Raw genomic sequence first — 21,672 nt, 5'->3', positions numbered from 1 at the left:
CTCCCTGCACTTAGAGATGTTGTCGAACCAATTCCCCACAGAACGGTCTAAGGTGGCGTTCGTCGTCAGTCTACTTTCTGGGAAGGCCTCGGCCTGGGCCACGCCGATTTGGGACCGCAACGATCCTGCCACTGCCTCCGTCCAGTCCTTCTTTTCTGAAGTCTGCAGTGTCTTTGAGGAACCTGCCCGTGCCTCATCCGCGGAAACTGCCTTACTGAACCTTGTCCAAGGAGACTCTACTGTGGGTGAATACGCCATACAATTCCAGACTTTGGCCTCTGAGTTGGACTGGAACAATGAGGCTCTCTGCGCGACCTTTAAAAAAGGTTTATCCAGCCATATTAAGGATTGTCTGGCCGCACGAGAGATACCCTCCTCCCTGACTGAACTAATCCACCTTGCTACCCGCATTGATATGCGCTACATTGAGAGACGTCAGGAGCTCCGCCATGAGAAAGATCTCGTTCGTACCAGGCGATACCCACGCCTGGCTCCTCTCTTCCAGCATCCTTTGCAGTCTGTTACTGTGCCTCCGGCTGAGGAGGCTATGCAAGTGGACCGGTCTCGCCTGACCCAGCAAGAGAGGACTCGCCGGAGGAACGAGAACTTATGCCTATACTGTGCGAGCTCTGAACATTTCTAAAGGATTGTCCTCTTCGTCCTCAGCATCAGGGAAACGCTCGCACATAGTGAACGTGGGAGAGGCGTCACTGGGTGTAAATTCCTCCTCTCCACGCCTGACTATTCCGGTGCGGATTTCTCCAGCTGATAAAGCCTCCTTTTCTGCGGAGGCATTCTTGGACTCCGGTGCAGCAGGAAACTTCATAAAAGCCTCCTTCATCAACCGGTTTAACATCCCTGTTATCCGTCTAGTCAAGCCCTCCTACATTTCCTCAGTTAACAGAAAACAACTGAATTCTATCGTGCGTTACCGCACGGCACCTGTACGTATGACTGTGGGGGTTCTCCATCAAGAAAAGATTGAGTTCTTTGTCCTGTCTAACTGCACCTCTGACATCCTTCTTGGCTTACCCTGGCTCCAGTGGCATTCTTCTACCCTCGACTGGACCACGGGGGACATGAAATCCTGGGGCTCTTCCTGCCACTCACGCTGCCTTAAGTCGCTTCCCACCAGCCAAGTCTCTATTGCTTCTCCTTTGCTCGGCCTTCCAAAGGCCTATCAAGACTTTTCTGACGTCTTTTGCAAAAAACAGGCAGAGGTCTTACCACCACATAGGCCCTACGACTGCCCTATTGACTTGCTCCCTGGGACCACGCCGCCCCGTGGCAGGATTTACCCTCTCTCCACTCCGGAAACTGAGGCCATGACGGAGTATATTCAGGAGAATCTCAAAAAAGGTTTCATCAGGAAGTCTTCTTCTCCTGCTGGAGCAGGATTCTTCTTTGTTGCCAAGAATGATGGGTCTCTACGCCCTTGTATAGACTACCGCGGTCTCAATAAGATCACTATAAAGAACCGCTACCCTCTGCCACTCATCTCAGAACTCTTTGACCGGCTGCGCGGAGCAAAGATTTTTACTAAGCTTGACCTCAGGGACGCGTACAATCTCATCAGAATTCGTGAAGGAGATGAGTGGAAAACTGCTTTTAACACTAGAGATGGTCACTTCAAATACCTGGTCATGCCATTCGGTCTTTGCAACGCCCCTGCAGTCTTCCAAGACATTGTCAATGAGATCTTCCGGGACTTGTTGTATACTTGTGTGGTGGTCTATCTCGATGACATTCTCATCTTCTCCTCTAATCTAGAGGAACACCGCCTCCATGTTCGCCAAGTGCTCCAGCGCCTCCGAGTTAACCATCTCTACTCCAAAATTTAAAAATGCCTCTTTGAACGTACCTGTCTTCCTTTCCTAGGATATCTGGTCTCAGGACAGGGCCTTCAAATGGACCCCGATAAGCTCTCCGCAGTCTTGGATTGGCCACGCCCCTCTGGACTTCGCTCTATCCAGCGCTTCCTCGGATTCGCTAATTACTACCGTCAGTTTATTCCCCACTTCTCCACTATCGTGGCTCCCATTGTGGCTCTGATCAAGAAAGATGCGAATCCGAGATCCTGGCCTCCCCAAGCGGAAGAAGCTTTTACTCGCCTTAAGGCCGCCTTCGCCTCCGCACCAGTCTTGACTAGGCCTGATCCTCTGAAGCCATTCTTCCTCGAGGTGGACGCCTCTTCAGTAGGAGCCGGGGTGGTTCTTCTTCAGAAAAATGCTAAAGGAAAAAACATCACTTGCAGTTTTTTCTCAAAAACATTTTCTCCTTCTGAAAAAAATTACGCTATTGGTGACCGAGAATTGCTGGCCATTAAAATGGCACTCGAGGAGTGGAGGCATCTCCTGGAAGGGTCTCTCCACCCGATCACCATCTACACTGACCACAAAAATCTGTCATACCTACAGTCCGCTCAGCGCTTAAATCATCGCCAGGCCAGGTGGTCATTGTTCTTCGCCCGCTTTAATTTCCAGATACATTTTCGTCCTGCAGACAAGAATGTCAGGGTGAATGCCCTATCTCGTTCCACTGATGCCACGGAGGCAGAAATCTTTCCCCAACACATGGTTCCCCCTGAGTGTCTGATCTCTGCTGCTCCGGCTTCCCTGGCACCAGTTCCTCCAGGGAAAACCTTTGTCCCCCCCACGTCTTCGCCTCCGGACTCTCAATTGGGGTCACTTCTCCCACTTGACGGGTCTCGCTGGAATCAAGAAATCCACTCAGTTGATTGCCAGACACTATTGGTGGCCTTCCCTTGAAAAAGACGTAACTGACTTTGTACGCTCCTGTACTGTCTGCGCTCTTGATAAAATTCCTCGCCAAAGGCCTGCGGGTCTTCTTCTTCCTCTGCCAGTACCCGAACAGCCTTGGTCACACATAGCGATGGACTTCGTCACTGACCTTCCTGTATCCCATGGCAACACTGTCATTTGGGTGGTCGTTGATCGATTCTCCAAAATGGCCCATTTCGTTCCACTCCCTGGCCTCCCTTCTGTGCCACAATTGGCGAAGCATTTTTTTTTGCACATTTTTCGTCTCCACGGACTGCCTACGCATATCGTCTCCGATAGAGGCGTTCAATTCGTCTCCAAATTCTGGAGAGCACTCTGCACCCAATTAAAGATTAAATTTAATTTTTCCTCCGCCTACCACCCGCAATCTAATGGACAAGTGGAGAGAGTAAACCAAATACTTGGTGACTACCTGCGACATTTTGTCTCCTTCCGCCAAGATGATTGGGTTGACCTGTTACCCTGGGCTGAATTCTCATACAATTTCAAAGACTCTGAGTCATCCGTCAAGTCTCCATTCTTTGTGGTGTATGTACGTCACCCGCTTCCCCTCCTCCCTATCCCCACTTCATCTGGAGTCCCTGCCGTAGATGATTTGACCCGGGACTTTTCCTCTATTTGGAAGGAGACTCAAAAGTCGCTCTCGCTGGCCTCCTCTCGTATGAAGAAATATGTGGACAAGAAGAGAAGAATTCCTCCTGTCTTTACCCCTGGTGACAAAGTGTGGCTCTCTGCCAAATATATTCGGTTCCGTGTCCCTAGCTACAAGCTCTCATTCTTAACCGCTTTTCCCCCAAGGTCACCGTTCCTGCTCCTGTCTCGGGCTCCTCTGACGTCTTCTCGGTTAAAGAAATTCTCGCTTCAAAGATTGTTAGAGGTAAAAAAAAAAAAATTCTTGTTGATTGGGAGAATTGTGGCCCCGAAGAGAGGTCTTGGGAGCCAGAGGACAATATTCTAGACAAAGAACTCATCTACAGTTTCCTCGGTTCCAAGAAGAGGGGGAGACCCAAGGGGAGGTACTGTCACGCCGAGCGCTCCGGGTCCCGCTGCCTCCCCGGAGCGCTCACAGCGTGCCTCTGTCTGCAGCACTCCAGGCGGCATTGCTGACCGCGAGCGCTGCTCTCTGGTCCCCGGAGGGGACGCGATCCGAGGCACGGCTCTTGTCCGCCCTCGGAACGTGCCCCGTCTCACTCACCTCTCGCCCCCGTCTGCTTCCTCCCGGTGTGTCCGGCCCCGCTCCCTAGGGCGCGCACACGCCGACTTGCTAAAATTTAAAGGGCCAGTTCACCACTAATTGGTGCCTGGCCCAATCACTTCCTATCACTCCCTAACCTATAAAAACCCACTTCCCCTTCCTCTCCTTGCCGGATCTTGTTGCCTTGTGCCCTGAGAAAGCATTATAGTGTGTCCCAAGCCTGTGTACCTTGACCTTCTGCTGTTGCCCCTGACTACGAACCTCGCTGCCTGCCCTGACCTTCTACTACGTCTGACCTCGCCTCTGTCTAGTCCTTGTGTACCGTGCCAGTCTCAGCTGCCAGAGAGGTCGAGTCGCTACTGGGGAACACGACCTGGTAGTTACTGCCGCAGCAAGTCCATCCTGCTTTGCGGCGGGCTCTGGTGAACACCAGTAACTGCTTAGAACCGATTCCCCAGTGTCTTCACCAGCCGCTAGTCCGGACCCTGACAACTATTTTGTACCTGTTAATCTGTCAAGGGCCTACATACTGAGAAAGAACAGACTAAAGTTATCACCTGCTGGTGTTGTACTCAAATACGTTTTTTAAGCGTACTGTAGCACATTTTTCTGCCCATTTTAGGGAGAGGTTACTGTGTGAGGCTGCCCTTTTTAGGGCGAGTAACATTTGACAAGAAGGGAATTAATAATGTGAGAGTAGGGCCTTACAGGGGAAGTTTTTACCCCCGCCAGTTACAATGGACCATACATTGTTCCCTTCCACCTTTTAGAGGTCTTTGCATCTCATCAATACTTGGTGGTGTAGGTGGCACATGGTGTTTTTTGCACACCTTTCCTTTTGTTTGATTTAAAGAAAAAATTATTTTATTTTTTTATCCTAAGAATATTATTAAAAGTTATGTTTTACGTAATGCATACCCTCAATGCATGCAGAGGAATGTCTGTAACTGGGGAGCAGCGTCTCAAATCTGTTTTGCACTATCCATATTTGTGAAGTGTTGGTGTAGCAGCATGATCAATCTACTATGAGGCATCTGGCATTGGTGGATGGAAATCCTGGCTGATCCATGCCTGATTAATCTTCATGAAGATCAGACTCTCCACATTTTTCATGGACAGACGAGTTCGCCTTGGGGTGACTATGGCCCCGGCCGCACTAAACACCCGCTCTGATGGCACACCACTGGCCGGGCAGGACAGCTTTTCCAGGGCAAACTCTGCTTGTTGCAGCCAGAAATCAACTTTGGCTGCCCAGAAGTCCAGCAGATCTTCAAGGTGTGTTGACATGGTTATGTCAAGGTATGCCACCACCTGCTGGTTCAGGTCCTGCTCCAGGTGTACCTGCTGCTTATTAGTTGCTCACTATGTGGGTGAAGAAAGCTACTCATCAGCGACTGTAGACTCAGGCTGGTGGAGCTGGTACTGCTCCTGCCACCCCACCCCTCCCCAGCAGCCATGGCAGTGGAAGGTGAGTGCAAAGGGCCCCCCAAGTCAGACCTGAGAAAGGATGGATGATGGCGCAGATAGGCATCGACCAGCTGACTACGTAGGATATCTCTGTAGTAGGGCAGTTTGTCCTCCCTCTCAGTGGGTGTAAAAAGGCCCCCATTTTGTGCCTGTAGCGAGGGTCCAATAAGGTGGAGACCCAGAAGTCATCCCGCTGCCGAGTGGTGACAATACGGCTGTCACTACGCAAACAAGTGAGCATGCATCGTGCTATTTGTGCAAGTGACTCCCTGCCTCCATCTCCACTGCATACTGCCACGGTGTGTCTGGGTCCTATCTCGCCTTCCTCATAACCCTCTAGCTCCTCTAGCTGCTCCTCTCCTGTCAGATATCCAGAAAAACCTCCCATCTCGCGAAACTGAAAGTGTGCTCCACTGTGCCCGTCTCCCCCTCCTTCAGTTCAGCCCCCACAGGGTTCAGTAAAAGTAGCACTCATACAACAAAACTTGCGTTCAAAAAACATCACTTTACTTCAGCCGTATGTCTACATACAAAAAACTTTTAAATACGGGAACAGTGTATAAAGACACAACATAATCACCCAGTGCACGTTCGCTGATACGGTCTACAGCATAGGATCATTTTCTTCTGCTCCCACTGGGGCATCGTGCCAGAATGCCCATGCTGGCTGTACACCTTGCTTGATTCTGTAGACAGCGACTGGAAGCTCACTCACAGGGGAGCATGATTAGCGATGTTTCAGGATCTCTCCCTTTCTCAAGCCTAACATGAATAACACCCCCACCACTACTTATGGACCATAGTCTCGCGAGATCTATTAATTCTATTAATTAAAACCATATATAAAACAATTAAATCTAATGGTAGATTGTATTTCCATGTAATATTACATCAGAACAGCATGGAAAGATTCATAAAAACACAATGAAATTGCAATTTTCATTAATAACATTCGGGGACATAGCGCTTAATTTCGTGATCCAATACACTTCCCTTCTTAGTAATTTCTGTTTTATTTCTTCACTCCTTGTCCCACTTACCGTGTACAATCGAGTATAAACCAAGTTTTTCAGCACGATTTTTTGTGCTGAAAATGCCCCCCTCGACTTATACTCAAGAGAACTGTGAGGGGTGGCTTTAGCTGTGAGGGGATGGTCCGGGCCGTCCATCTTCTGCCATCTATGCTGCAGGGATCATCCGGTGGGGAGGGTTAGTGGTTCCGGGGCTGTCCATCTTCACCGGGAGGCCCTCTTCTCCGCTCCGGGCCAGCCCCGAACTAGTGACGCTGCATTGACACCAACGCGCAGGGACGTTCATGCTGCCGGCTTCTCTGCCCCTGCCTGTCCTGGGGTCTAGAGCCCTGCTGCCGGCCCTTCTCTCCCCCTGGAACAAAGTACGGTATGAAGAAACAGGAAAAAACCCTTTCCATCGGCGCTGCTCCTTCTCCGGCGGCGTCCAGGCTCCGATTGATTACTCCTTTTGGAGTAATCAATCGGAGCCTGGACACCGCCGGAGAAGGAGCAGCACCGACGGAAAGGGTTTTTTCCTGTTTCTTCATACCGTACTTTGTTCCAAGACTTCTGCCGATCCCTGCTAGGACATCGGCCGCAACCCGCAGGCTGCAGCTCCGGACTACCGTTCACTACCCCAACACGGAGGGGTTACATGCATGAACCCAAGGTTCACTCAAGGTGAGCATACTACTTAATCCTTTGCTTTAATACATATCATCGGAATTACACGAGGCGCCGTCCTCCTTCTTTTGCTTTTCTATTTTACTTCTCTCCCCCTGGCTATCGGCGCCGCTGCCCATTTTCTCCCCCTGACTATCGGTGCCAGCGCCGATAGCCAGGGGGAGAGAAGTGGCGCCGACAATGGGGCAGTGGCGCCGACAGACAGGGGGAGAGAAGGGGCAGTGGCACCCATTGCCGGCACCACTGCCCTGTTGCCTCCCCCATCCCCGGTTGCATAATTACCTGTTGCCGGGGTCGGGTCCTCGCTGCTTCAGGCCTCCGGTGTGCGTCCCCTGAGTCGTTGCTATGCGCTGCACATCACGGCGCAATGACGTCACTCATCATTGCGCCGTGCCGTGCAGTGCATAGCAACAACGCATGGGACGCACACCGGAGGCCTGAAGCAGCGTGGACCCGACCCCGGCCACAAGTAATTATGCAACCGGGGATGGGGGAGGCAACGTGGCAATGGCGCCGGCAATGGGTGCCGCTGCCCCTTCTCTCCCCCTGGCTATCGGCGCCGCTGCCCCATCGCTTCCGGCACCGATAGTCAGGGGGAGAGAACGGGCAGTGGCACCGATAGCCAGCGGGAGAGAAGCGGCGGCAGCAGGGCTCTAGACCCCAAGAAAGGCCTCTCCTCCTGCCTTTCCTGGGGATGTATCGGGGTATACGCATGCACACACACGCACCCTCATTTTACCAAGGATATTTGGGTAAAAAACTGTTTTTACCCAAATATCCTTGGTAAAATGAAGGTGCGTGTTATAGGCCGGTGCGTGGTATACCCCGATAAATACGGTATGTACAATTATGTTTGGATATATAGATATATCTTCTTTTACTGTTCTAGAACTGTTAAGTGGACCTGAGTAAGGCATCAGCAGATGCCGAAACGCATTGTCCTATTACTCTCAATAAAATTTTGTTATCCTGCACCGCCTGAGTATTCCTGTAATTTCGCCATTTGAGCAGCACCTCCATTGTACCGGCTTTTTTCAACATTGTCTCCCTATGTTGCATATCGGCTTCTAACCTAGGAGTCTGATGCCGGTGGGAGTGCTGCAGCTCATCTAACATAAGGGCTGCACAGGTCAAAGTGCGGCTCTTCTAAGGTCGGTATATCACTGTTGGTGTGGTGAAGGGTGCACATCAGTGAAAATACTATCTCAGGGAGCGCCCCCTGTATCTTTTTTTCTCTCCCCTCGCATCCTTGTGGTGGTGGGAGGTGATTGGTGTGTTGTAGGAGGAGCGTGTCCCTCCTTGTGTTGGTGGGAGGTGATTGGTGTGTGGTGGGAGGAGGCGTGTCCCTCGTTGTGGTGGTGGTGGAAAGTGATTGGTGTGTCCGCTCATGCAGCCTTGTCCATGAGTCATCTATTGTCCATCACTCATGGACAAGCCTGATGCTGCTGCAGGACTGGTTAATGTCCCAGTAGGTATGGGGACCCCTAAAGGTGAGATTTTCAGGAGCCGTTTTCTTTTATAAAAGGTCTTTAATTTTCATCAGTAACAAATTTAGGTTCATTGTCTCATTTACTGTTTAGGAAGCGAGTTCTATTTGTGAAGACAGTAGTCTGTCACTCCGATGGTACACTAGGCATGTGAGAAAGGGAAATCTAAATGCTTCATGACCTCCTCCTTCTCCTCAGGTTCATACATGCTTACCTGCTACATTTCTTAGTAGCAGGTAAGCTCCCAGATGACAACTTGCCAATGACATGAGGATTTTTGTCACAACAGATCCAGTGGCCCCCACATGAAAAATATGGATGTTTTTGTGCCTTTATGCGTTTTGTCTTATAGTTTATCCACTGGCTAATGCTTGCTATCTATGGTTTGCTGATATATGGAGATTAGAGGCACTGAAAAAGGTATACTTGTTACCACTGGGTAACAGAGCATCAGCTAAATTGATCCTTAAAGGGATACTCCGGTGAAAACCTTTTTTCTTTTAAATCTGGTGGCAGAAAGTTAAACATATTTGTAATTTACTTCTATTAAAAAATCTTAATCCTTCCAGTACTTATTAGCTGCTGAATGCTACAGAGGAAATTCCTTTCTTTTTGGAACACTGATGACATCACGAACACAGTGCTCTCTGCTGACATCTCTGTCCATTTTAGCAACCATGCATAGCAGATGTATAGCATATGTATAGCAGATGTATGCTAAGGGCAGCATGGTGGCTCAGTGGTTAGCACTGCTGCCTTGCAGTGCTGTGGACTTGGGTTCAAATCCTACTAAGGACAACAATAATTAAAGCATTATTATTATTATAATAAAATCAGCAGAGAGAACTGTGGTTGTGATGTCATTAGAGAGCATTCCAAAAAGAAAATAATTTCCTCTGTAGTATTCAGGAGCTAATAAGTACAGGAAGGATTAAGATTGTTTTAATAGAAGTAATTTACAAATATGTTTTACTTTCTGCCACCAGTTGATTAAAAAAAAAAAAAAGGTTTTCACCGGAGTACCCCTTTAAGCACTTGCTGCCGATGTAGAGCTTTCAAATCCCAAATGCTACCCTGTTACCCCACTAAAGTATTGCACATGCTCTGTAGATGCCCAGGCCCAGCTACCTTTACAGTACAATACAATAATAGACCAATGCCATGAAAGAGCCCAGCCTTCAATTGATTGATAGACCATGACCAAGACCTTAAAGAGGTACTCTGGTTGAAAACAATTGTTTTAAAATCAACTGGTGACAGAAAGTTAAACAGATTTGTAAATTACTTCTATTTCAAAATCTTAATCCTTCCAGTACTTATCAGCTGCTGTACACTACAGAGGAAGTTGTGTAGTCCTTTCCAGTCAGACCACAGTGCTCTCTGCTGACACCTCTTTCCATGTCAGAAACTGTCCAGAGCAGGAGAGGTTTGCTATGGGGTTTGATCCTACTTTGGATAGGTCCTAACATGGACAGAGGTGTAAGTAGAGAAAACTGTGGTCAGACAAAAAATGAATTCAAAAAGAAAAGAACTTCCTCTGTAGCATACAGCTGCTGATAAGTGCTGGAAGGGTTAAGATTTTTAAATAGAAGTAATTTACAAATCTGTTTAACTTTGTGGCACCAGTTGATTAAAAATAAAAATAAGAATAATGTTTTCCAGTGGAGTACCCCTTTAAACCGAGGAGGGTGGGAAAAAATTCTGTGAAGACCTTCTACCAACCCATGTTCATGAGAGTACACAAGAACAGAAGGAGGACAGCAAAGACCCATGAAGATAATAATACAGTATGTAATAGTTCAAGCGCATAACCTTACACTAATATTCACATGAATCTCCATTTACCATTTGGGTTAGGTATCATCTGCGAATATTGAGACTACACCCCTTCAAGGCCATGGTCACCTTTGCACTGGTTTTCATATAAAGTATATTCGGATGGTGTTAAATATTTACCGCCAAAATATTTAACACCATCCGAATCTACTTTATACTAAATATGAAGCTATGGTTATGTGCGTATACCTTCTTCTAAGGGAGCATGGTCCATCCGAATCCTGTCTGTGATCTGTCAGCCTATATAATCCATGGCCAGGTGCTAAAGTAGATGCAACACATATGTAGCTTACATCTAAGATATGCTGCAGTGCACAAACTCTGTGTTGTGCGTCAAGTGCACGAAGCATCATGATAGGCCACCATTCACACTGTGCCGCAGTCAGCCGGTATACAGTCCATGGCCAGATGATACATTTGACGTAATACATATGTGGCTTGTATTTAAAGGGGTAGTCCAGTGGTGAAAAACGTATCCCCTATCCTAAGGATAGGGGATAAGTTTGAGATCGCGGGGGGTCCGACCGCTGGGGCCCCCTGCGATCTCTCTGTACGGGGCCCCGGCTCTCCGGCCAGATAGCGGGTGTCGACCTCCGCACGAAGCGGTGGCCGACACGCCCCCTCAATACATCTCTATGGCAGAGCCGGAGATTGCCGAAGGCAGCGGTTTGGCTCGGCCATAGAGTTGTATTGAGGGGGCATGTCGGCCACCGCTTCGTGCGGAGGTCGACACGCCCCCTTCCCACGGGCTGTCGGGGCTCCGTACAGGAGATCGCAGGGGGCCCCAGCGGTCAGACCCCCCGCGATCTGCAACTTATCCCCTATCCTTAGGATAGGGGATAAGTTGTTCACCACTGGGTTCACCACTGGACTACTCCTTTAAAGGGGTACTCCGGTGAAAAACTTTTTTTTTTTAATCAACTGGTGCCAGAAAGTTAAACAGATTTGTAAATTATGTATACTCAAGTAGAAAACAGACATGGTGCACATCTACAATCTTGCACAATGATCCAATTGCTTCTCAGCATAATTTCAAAAACTAACAGGTTGTTAGTATATATGTTTTTTGTAAATTACTTTTATTAAAAAATCTGAATCCTTCCTGTACTTATTAGCTGCTGAATACTACAGTGGAAATTATTTTCTTTTTGAAACACAGCTGTCTGCTGACATCACGAGCACAGTGCTCTCTGCTGACATCTCTGTCCATTTTATGAACTGTCCAGAGAAGCATATGTTTGCTATGGGGATTTCCTTTTACCCTGGACCGTTCCTAAAATGGACAGAGATGTCAGCAGAGAGCACTGTGCTCATGATGTCAGCAGACAGCTCTGTGTTTCGAACGGAAAATAATTTCCTCTGTAGTATTCAGCAGCTAATAAGTACAGGAAGGATTAAGATTTTTTAATAGAAGTAATTTACAAGTCTGTTTAACTTTCTGGCACCAGTTGATTTAAAAAAAAAAAAGTTTTTCACCGGAGTACCCCTTTAAGTCATGCTTCGGTGCATGAATTCTGTGTTGTGCGACAAGTGCACGAAGCACCAGGCTACCATTCACACTGTGCAGCATCAGCAGGTACAACAGAACAGGGACACAGCTTTGCGTATGTTGAATTGACATTGGTGGTAAGAAGTGGTGAATCTGGTCTAATTATGTTGTGATGATTTGCCACCTGAGTGACACACATGACGTCTTGAAGGTCTCACGTCAGTTTCGTCTCTCTGAGGCGGGTAGGCGGAGCCATGGCAGGGTTGGCGATATGTTCATTGTGCACTTAAACGCCCTGTGTGGATGGTGTCATTGCCATGACTAAGAGCTTAGGCTCGAAACGCGTTGGAGTTCCACTCTTGTGTTTTATTGAGTGACATGTCACTTTCTTATTCTGTACAGTGGTCCCTCAAGTTACAATATTAATTGGTTCCAGGACGACCATTGTATGTTGAAACCATCGTATGTTGAGACCATAACTGTATGGAAACCTGGTAATTGGTTCTGAAGCCACCAAAATGTCATCCAAAAATAGGAAAAAGTGAGAATTAAAGAAAAATAAGTAGATAACTAATATTGAAAAAGCAAATCCTTACACATAAATGTAAGAAAGATCTGCTGGGAGCGGTAATCACTGTCTATTTCAGTGTTTGCCAAACAGGGTGCCTCCAGCTGTTGCAAAACTACAATTCCCAGCATGCCCAGACAGCCAAAGGCTGTCCGGGCATGCTGGGAGTTGTAGTTTTGGAACAGCTGGAAGCAACCTCTTTGGGAAACACTGGTCTATGTAGAGGACAGCAGCTTCTTCAGGGTCCTGTACAGTACATGCAGTGTCCTAAAAAAAAAGTAACATGGAGCCGCCCTCACCTGATGTCCAAAGGAGAAGCTAACCCGGCACAGGTAAAGAGTACAGAACATGTAATACCTCCCTGTACTGTAGGGGGCGCTACCAGACACCAGTCTGTGCATGCAGTTCAGTAATACAGGTAAAGAGTACAGAACATGTAATACCTCCCTGTACTGTAGGGGGCACTACCAGACACCAGTCAGTGCATACAGTTCAGTAATACAGGAAGAGTACAGAACATGTAATACCTCCCTGTACTGTAGGGGCGCTACCAGACACCAGTCCCTTCTGATTCGTCGGTTCTTCCAGTCATTGACACGTTTCGCAAGATTCCATAGCATTGTATGTTGAGTCTGGTTTCAAGTGACAATGGTCCAGAAAAGACCATTGTATGTTGAAACTATTGCATGTTGAGGCCATTGTAAGTTGAGGGATCACTGTATTTCTGCGAAATACCATTTTAATGTGCACAAATTAAACGTTAAAGAGGCACTGTCATTGTTAAAAACTTTTCATATATTGCTGGACTCATTATAATATGACATTTCACAATATACACCTGTTAAAAAAAATTACATTTTCACCTGAAATTCAAGCTCAGAATAGCCCCCACTAGGGGTCGCCTGTCTTTTAGCCAGACAGACTAGTCTAGATTTTACAGCATACTGGATACCGGCCGTAAAGCACACCAGTATCCAGTATAGGATATTTCTATTGTGTATACAAAACTACAGATAAAGGATGTGTGGACATGCTGGGAGCTGTAGTTTTACAACAGCTGGAGGCAACACTGCTCTAACACAGTTATTTACAAACATTGCAGCTTCAGTTGTTACTAAACTACAACTCCCAGCATGCTGAAATAGTCAAAGCTTTCTCGGACTCCTGAATGACAAAGAAGTTGATCAGACATTCAGGAGTCTGTGAAAGATGAATGACACACATAGTGACAGCTATGCTGATTAGCATCCAGCTTGACTAGGAGAAGATAAAACAGATAGAACATGTATTCATAACAATGCTGTACTTTTATCTAAAAAATCCTTGCACTAATTTTATAAAGATCTATTCTTATATTTATACATTTTATCCTGTTATGAATTCACCATAATGTCTTCTGATTACTGCAGGCAAGCTACAGGCATCTTCCTCTGTGTAACATGACACAGCATAAAACCAGAGAGGAAAGGGTTACAGAGTAGAGAGTACTGATTGGCTGGCTGCACAGGCTTGCTCCTGTGAGGGAGACAGACTGACACGCCCCCTCCAGCCTGCACAATGAAAAAGTAACTCACCAGCAGATAAATGCTTATATCTCTGGATATATAGGTCCGAGACACATAAAAATTATATGCCCATGATCAGGATTGGGTCCTGAGTAACATATCACTTTTTTTCTTTTTTTTGCACTATGACAGGTACGCTTTAAGTTTTAGGGGAAAAAAAATTCTGGAAGCTTAATCCTTTCTCTTCCACATGTTTGCATTCATCGGGGAAGAGCGGTTCCCTGCATCCGTGCCTCCGGACTACTTATCCAGTGCCTGATGCTATATGAACACACGGTGAGCTGATATATGATTTTTTTCTTTTGCCATCTGATATTGAAAGGTAAAAACAAAAGTAGTGAATCTGTTATTTGGTTTACATTTTATTGAAGTATGAACTGCCACAATGATGTTAATATAGTAGCAAAAAAATAAACCAAAGATAAAGTAGATGTTTAGTTGGCGGCAACGGTGCTGGAGATCCAGGAGTTGTAGTTGCAGACCTTGGTGTAGACACCAGGATAGTTCCTGAGGGCACAGCCATATCCCCAGGAGACAACACCCTGGAGCTGTCCATTGCAGACCACGGGTCCACCAGAGTCACCCTGAGGGGTTAACAGAGAACAATTATTAGATATTGAAATAACTGCTGTTTTACATCTATTGAACAACAGAAGGATTATTGAGGTGGTCTCTCTCAAAGATGGTGGATGTCTTAGAAATTAGAAAACATTTGAGCAATCTTAACCTAGGTTTTAGGTCTCCAAACTGTGGACCTCCAGCTGTTGCGATACTCCAACTCCAAGCATACCCGGACAGCCAACAACAACTGGAGGTCCACAGTTTGACAGTTTGGATACCACTGACCTAGATGCTGCAGTAGACAGCAACGACTCCTTAGGGGACCCCTATTTGCCTATTAGGTTTGCCTCCCTTTTCTTTAGAAATACCAGGTATGTACTCAACTGATCTTTATAGTGGTGCTCCAGTGTTTTTTTTTTTTTTTTTTTTTTTAAATCAACTGGTGCCAACAAGTTAAACAGATTTGTAAATGACTTCTATTTAAAAATTGTAATCCTTCCAGTACTTATTAGCTGCTGTATGCTCCAGAGGAAGTTGTGTAGTTCTTTCCAGTCTGACACCTCTGTCCATGTTAGGAACTGTCCAGAGAAGGAGCAAATCGACATAGCAAACCTATCCTGCTCCGGACAGTTCCTGACATGGCCAGAGGTGTCAGCAGAGAGCACTGTGGTCAGACTGGAAAGAACTACACAACTTCCTCTGGAGCATACAGCAGCTGATAAGTACTGGAAGGATTACAATGTTTAAATACAAGTAATGTTCAAATCGGTTTAACTTTTTTTGTGCACCAGTTGATTTAAAAATCACCCCTTTAACCTCTTAAGGATGCAGGGCATACCTGCGCCCACTCCTGTGAAATAACGCGGGATCATGCGCTGACCCACATCAAAGCCGGTTGGTCCTAGCAATGGCCCAGACCTGTGGCTAATACCAGACATCACCGATCGCGGTGATATCCGTCTTTAAACCCTTAGACACTGCGATCAAATTTGATTGCCGTGTCTAAAATGTAAAAAAAAGGCAGCTCAGTCGGTCTGATCAGCATCACCGCTGTAAAATCAAGGTGTCCCGATCAACTGAGGACACATGAGGAGGGTCCCTACCTTCCTCCTCAGCATCCAATCGTCGTTTGATTACTACATGCCTGAGATCCAGGCTGGAGCTATGGAGCGCCGATAACACTGATCAATGCTATGCTATGGCATAGCATTGATCAGTGCATGCAATCGGAATATTGCATGTTATAGTCCCATATGGGGGATATATAAGTGTAAAAAAAAGTGTAAAAAAAAAAAAAAAGTTAGAGGTATTCCAGGAATTTTTTTTTTATTTGACTATGCTACAGGGGCTGTAAAGTTAGTGCAGTTCATAATAGTGTCTGTACCCGTGTGTAACGGTTTTCTCACAATTCTTCTGTGATTTTAACCCCAATATTTATTTTTACCAGCATACAAAATGACTGTTGTCTCTGATTGTTCCCAGGTTGCAATGCGGCCGAGACCTGACATCACTAGTCAGCTGATGACAGGGAGCCTGTCTGCTTCAATGGGTGGAGGGATCAATCTGCAACTAATGCAACAGCTGTAGGCACCCTGATTGAAAACCACAGGTCTTTTGAATGGATGCAGCTCATTTATGTTTCAATGGGTTGGGTGGCTGATGCGTGGGAGATAGGAAAAGGGAATTTGTAGTCAAAAAAAGAAAAGTCAATAGGAAATACCAGTTCACAAAAAGCTAGCCACAGTGGTAATCTCACAACATAGCCATTTAGCTCCAAGACAAGAGCAGATCCTTCCTAAGCATGTCCATTACTGCCTGCCAGGTACATACTAAAATCATCCTTTGGTGGATAACCCCTTTAATAAATGTGATTTAACCCCTTCCCTAATAAAAGTTTGAATCACTCCCCTTTTCCCATTTAAAAAAAAAAAAAAAAAGAATATGTCCAAACTATAAAAATATAATGTTAATTAAACCGCACGATCAATGGCATACTCGTAAAAAGATTCCAAAGTCCAAAATTGTGTATTTGTGGTCACTTTGTATACCATAAAAAAAATTATAAAAAGCAATAAAAAGGTCCCATCAAAACAAAAATGATACCGATAAAAACTTCAGATCACAGTGCAAAAAATGAGCCCTCATACCGCCCCTTATCCAGAAATATAAAAAAGTTATAGGGGTCAGAAGGGGAAATTTTTAAACCTACTAATTTTTGTGCAGAAAGTTATAATTTTAACCAGAAGTAAAACAAAATCAAATCTATATAAGTTGGGTATCACTTTAATTGTGTGGACCTATAGAATAAAGATAAGGTGTTATTTTTACCGAAAAGTGCGCTGCATAGAACCGGAAGCCCCAAAAACTTACAAAATTGAGTTTTGTTTTTTATTTTGTCCCACAAATATATATTTTTTGTTGTTTCGCCATAGATTTTTTGGGTAAAATGACTGATGTCATTACAAAGTACAAATTGGTGTTGAAAAAAACAAGTCATCATATGGGTCTGTAGGTTAAAGGCTTAATTTTTAAATGGTGAGGAGGAAAAAAAACGAAAGGGCAAAATTGGAAAAACCCTGAGTACTTAAGTTGTTAAAATGAGGACAAGGTGCAACTAGCATGACCGTCCAATAGTCCAGCCAAAGTCCTACCGAATCGTTTATTGAAAATGGATAGATTGATAACACTCTAAAAAGTTACACTACTTATGAGATTTTGGTAAGGGTTTAAAAATATATATTTTTGCTGGTAGTAGTTCTTATCAAATAATATGAAATGGAAATGGGATTTATAAGGTCTAAAAGAAACATTACCTGGCAGGAATCCTTGCCTCCTTCCAGATATCCAACACAGATCATGTTGCCGGTGATCTCTCCGGGGTAGGCGTTGCTACACTGGGAGGCGGTCAGGATGGGGGCGTTCAGGCACTGGAGGAGGTTGGGCATGCTTGCTGCAAGTTTAGCCATATAACATGTTAGTATATTCAAAGTTTAGTGGATCCTCAACTTATTTATTGTTCTCAAACAGCGCTAGTTAACTCCTTGGGGAAGGGAGGGGGTGTATACATTATACAGCAATCTATATGGCTGTATAATGTATACAGTAAAGAGAGTCATACTTACCATTTCATCACTGGAGTAGACCTCTTTTTGTGTAGTTCTGCCCCCTTGTGGTATCATCACTAGAGGCAGAGTTATACAAGAAGCCCATACAAGCAACAAGATGGTCAGTATAATTCTCTTCACTGTATACATTATACAGTCATATAGATGGCTGCATAATGTTTACAACCCCCCAAGGAGTAAAATACTGCTGCTCAGCAGCTCTAATTTAACATATTCCTTACTGGGCACAACAAGATGTTATAGTAAACCAGCAGACTCATTGGATTAATGCGACCAAAGAATTAAGTTGCGCTGCGCAGAGGTGCAACTTAGCCCTTTCAGCAACGAACACTTTCCGAAAGTTTCCAAATAACTCGTTCCACTCAGTACATGATGATTATCAACTTGTGACCAATGCATGACAAATCTTTTTGATAGAGAGAAAAATTTGACTGATGACTTACTTCCACTGCTGAGGGTGTTGCCCCATCCGGAGATCAGACAGCTGGTTCCGGCAGAAGCGCAGCCAGTGGGAAGACCAACAGCCTTGACGTAGGAGTTGAGGGTGGCGGCAGAGGCCAGCTTGATCAACAGGATGTCATTGTCCAGGGTTCTGGAGTTGTAGCTTCCATGTCTGATGACCTTGGCGGAGTTGATGAACTGCTCGGTGCCTTCACTGGTAGCGATGTTATGTTCTCCCAGTCTGACCTGAAAGCTCCTAAATGAAAATATGGAACAGTAAGAAAACCATTGTCTTTCTAAAGGGACACTTGTAAGCATGACATTTTAATTTGATGTTACATTTTATGGAAAATAAACATAACATTATAATTGATTATTATTATTATTGATAATAATAATATTTTAGTTTGTTGACATCACTCAATACTCGTCTACACATTTAATAGTACTAACTACAAAGCTAGAGTCTATAATAAAATTCCAACCTAGTCAGCACTTAAAGGGGTACTTCGCCTCTAGATATCTTATCCCCTATCCAAAGTATAGGGGATAAAATGTCTGATTGCGGGGGTCCCTCCGCGGGGAACCCCCCGCGATCTTTCCGGCAGCACCCCCTATCATCTGCTGCACGGAGCGAGCTTCGCCCTGTGCCACATAACTGGCCATACAGAGGGGGCTGGGCATGAATGTCACGAGGGGGCGGGGCCGTGACATCATGATCCTCTGGCTCATGCATCACCAGTCATCAAGCACAAAGCAAAGTTTGCTCCATGTACCCGATGACAGGAGGTGCTACAGGAGAGATCACAGGGGTTCCCAGCAGAGGGACCCCCACGATCAGACATGTTATCTCCTATCCTTTGGATTGTGGATAAGATGTCTAGGGGCGGAGTACCCCTTTAAAGGGAATCTGTCAGCTAAAGATCATGATCAGAGCTCAAGTGTCAAAAAAGCATTGCTAAGCCTCAGCATGCATGCCTCCTCCCTCCCCCACCCCATCTTGAGTGACTGACTGACATGCATAGCTCAGTGATGGAAGCCAAGCCCTGTATATCAGTCAGGAAGGATGTTGGTGTTTAGGCTGAGGCTTAACAATGCCTCCTTGACATTTGTAAAGAGATGGGAAGATTATTATGCATATACAGTAGTTATCACTGATTTTTTACTGATTGTCACTTTTATCCTTCATTTTTCCCATGGAAAAAATATCTATGATGGGTCTTGAACTTTGAAGACAACCTCTGCTACTGAGCTACATAGCCTTCTACTCCTGTTCCTTTGATTCAAGCATGTACTAAGGAGGCAAGATAGTTTACCTCTGGTCATGAGTCATGATGGGACCCTATAATCTCATAGCAATTATATGTCTCTAGGCAGTTACTCTCTTAGTGGTGGGAAAACATTTATTAAAGAGAATGACATAAATTGAACAGGACCCCTATGTCATTGTATAATTCTGTTGTCTCCTCTTGTGGCAATGGTACATTCATGTCCCCTAAAATTCAAGCTCCCAGGTGAATTAATACTTAAAGAGTACCTGTCACCAAATAAAACTTTTAATATAGTGTTCCTTGTGTAATTAGCAGACACTTTCCCATTCACTTGCTTTTTTTTTTTTATAAATCATCAACATAAATATGTCTTAAATGTAATAGAAAAAACAGCCACAAGGTGGTTCTGTTCTGTTCCCTGCCACAATTAATACAGTGAGTTTGGTCTCCTCCCGACCTGGCAGGAGACCAAATGCAGGAAGTGTTTCTCTGCACTTAGCTTGATTGACAGCTGCAAAGAGCCTCACTGATAGCTGCACAGAGCCTCACTGAAACAACGATGTGAGGGTGGAAGTGGTCCCCCAGCAGGCTTCAGTGATGTCATGCCTGCTGGGAAATGCCCACTTTTTCCTGCTGCTCACATAGATTGCACCATGTGAGCAAGAATAAAGGTAAGATACAGAGCTTTTTAAGGCCAGGAGGGGTGTTAGGAGTAATTAGGGAACATAGCCTGAGTTAGTTTAGAAAATTTTATTTGGTGACAGGTACTTTTTAAGTTAGTAATGAGATTTATCTACAATTAAAGGCTTTACAAACCTCTTTGTGGTTCTTACTAGTAAATAGTGGACTTAAATTTTTAATAAAAAATAACTTACGCCTTGTAGCAGTGAGCAGCAGAGATGACCCAAAGGTTGTTGATCAGGGATCCACCACAGAAGTGGTAGCCGGAGTTCAGAGACACCACGTAGGGGACGGAGTTCTTGGTGCAGGTGTAACCTCCTACAATCTTATCATCATCCTCAAAAGCAGCTGAGAAGGATACAATGGACCACGTTATATACTCTTAATATTGGCTTCTCATGAATATTACATATAGAGAAAGTTGAAAAGATGATCAAGAAAAAGAACAGAACCTCGAAATGTAGCAGAATAGAAAAATGTATCAAAGTTAGCCGTATACGCTAACGTGGAGGAAGGAGCCACATGACTCACCAACTGCTCCGAGGAGCATACAGATCAGAAGAAACTTCATGGTGGATCCAGAATGAGTATGGAGTGTGAACGACTGATATTTATACCCAAAAGTTACATTTCAAGGGAAAGTTAATCAATATCCACATAAGCTAAAAATATACATGGTAAACTGTGGATGAAGGTCGCTTAGTTCTGAATGGAATGTATCTGAATGTATCTATGCAGTTGATATTTTTGTAACCATGGGTGATACTTTTTTCCTCTAGGAAGGTAAATGAGTCCATACTTGTTTGTCTTTAGATTGTGTTACTGTAACTGGTACATTTAGGTGCGTGGTCTGAATGGGAGTGGGTGCACATGTCCCAGCACTAGCATAGACTGTCTAACTGTCATGTTTTATAGAGTAATTCTAAGATCAGAGCTTATTGGAGTAGTAGCTCTTCAATACCAGGCACTTGCCATTATGCCTAAGTGTTCCACAAAAACAGATACCAAGGGGGCCAATGGCACTTAAGCATACAATGCTTGCTGCTGCGACTCAGTGTTTTATAAAAATGTAGCTCCGCTCTTCTCTGCCCATGTGCTGATTAGACGGCTTCCCTGTCCATAAGGTGGTGTCCTATGGAGAAGCAGGTGATGATATATGTCCCTCCTCTGCGGCACCTGAGCTCCTTGCTTGAGTATTCTGTAACACTATGGAGGAAGCAGAGTGAAGATGCCATATTATGGACAGAGAGCCGTCCAGCCAACACACTGCACGGGGGAGCGAAGTTCCATTTTTACAGAGATTGGGGCCACAGACAGGACAGCAGTGTATGAGTACGTGCCTTCATTCCTACTGGGGACAAACTATCTACATGGGGAAGGGGGGCCTTACCTACAGAAGAAACTACCTACAGGGGATCCTACATAAGGGGGGGGGGCTACTTACAAGGGGTTCCTGTGCAAGGTGGAGGGCTCTGAAGGCATGTCTCATGG

The 21,672-nt window shown here is 45.4% G+C and overlaps 1 protein-coding gene across 1 annotated transcript; it reads right to left on the bottom strand.

Moving 5' to 3' along the window:
• Positions 1–14,460: 14,460 nt before the first annotated feature.
• On the bottom strand, positions 14,461–20,752 carry LOC130282407 (trypsin-like). The gene is made up of 5 exons (XM_056530629.1): positions 20,713–20,752; positions 20,376–20,529; positions 18,228–18,485; positions 17,477–17,609; positions 14,461–14,686 (listed from the first exon to the last, which is right to left on the bottom strand). The coding sequence occupies exons 1-5, from the start codon at positions 20,750–20,752 to the stop codon at positions 14,537–14,539; spliced, it is 735 nt and encodes a 244-aa protein (XP_056386604.1). The 3' UTR covers positions 14,461–14,536.
• Between the last annotated feature and the right edge of the window lie 920 nt (positions 20,753–21,672).

The sequence above is a fragment of the Hyla sarda genome, chromosome 7 (assembly GCF_029499605.1).
Source record: "Hyla sarda isolate aHylSar1 chromosome 7, aHylSar1.hap1, whole genome shotgun sequence".
Taxonomy (NCBI): Eukaryota; Metazoa; Chordata; class Amphibia; order Anura; family Hylidae; genus Hyla; species Hyla sarda.
Note: the sequence above shows the minus strand (reverse complement) of the source record. Positions and strands in the feature narration are given on the sequence as shown.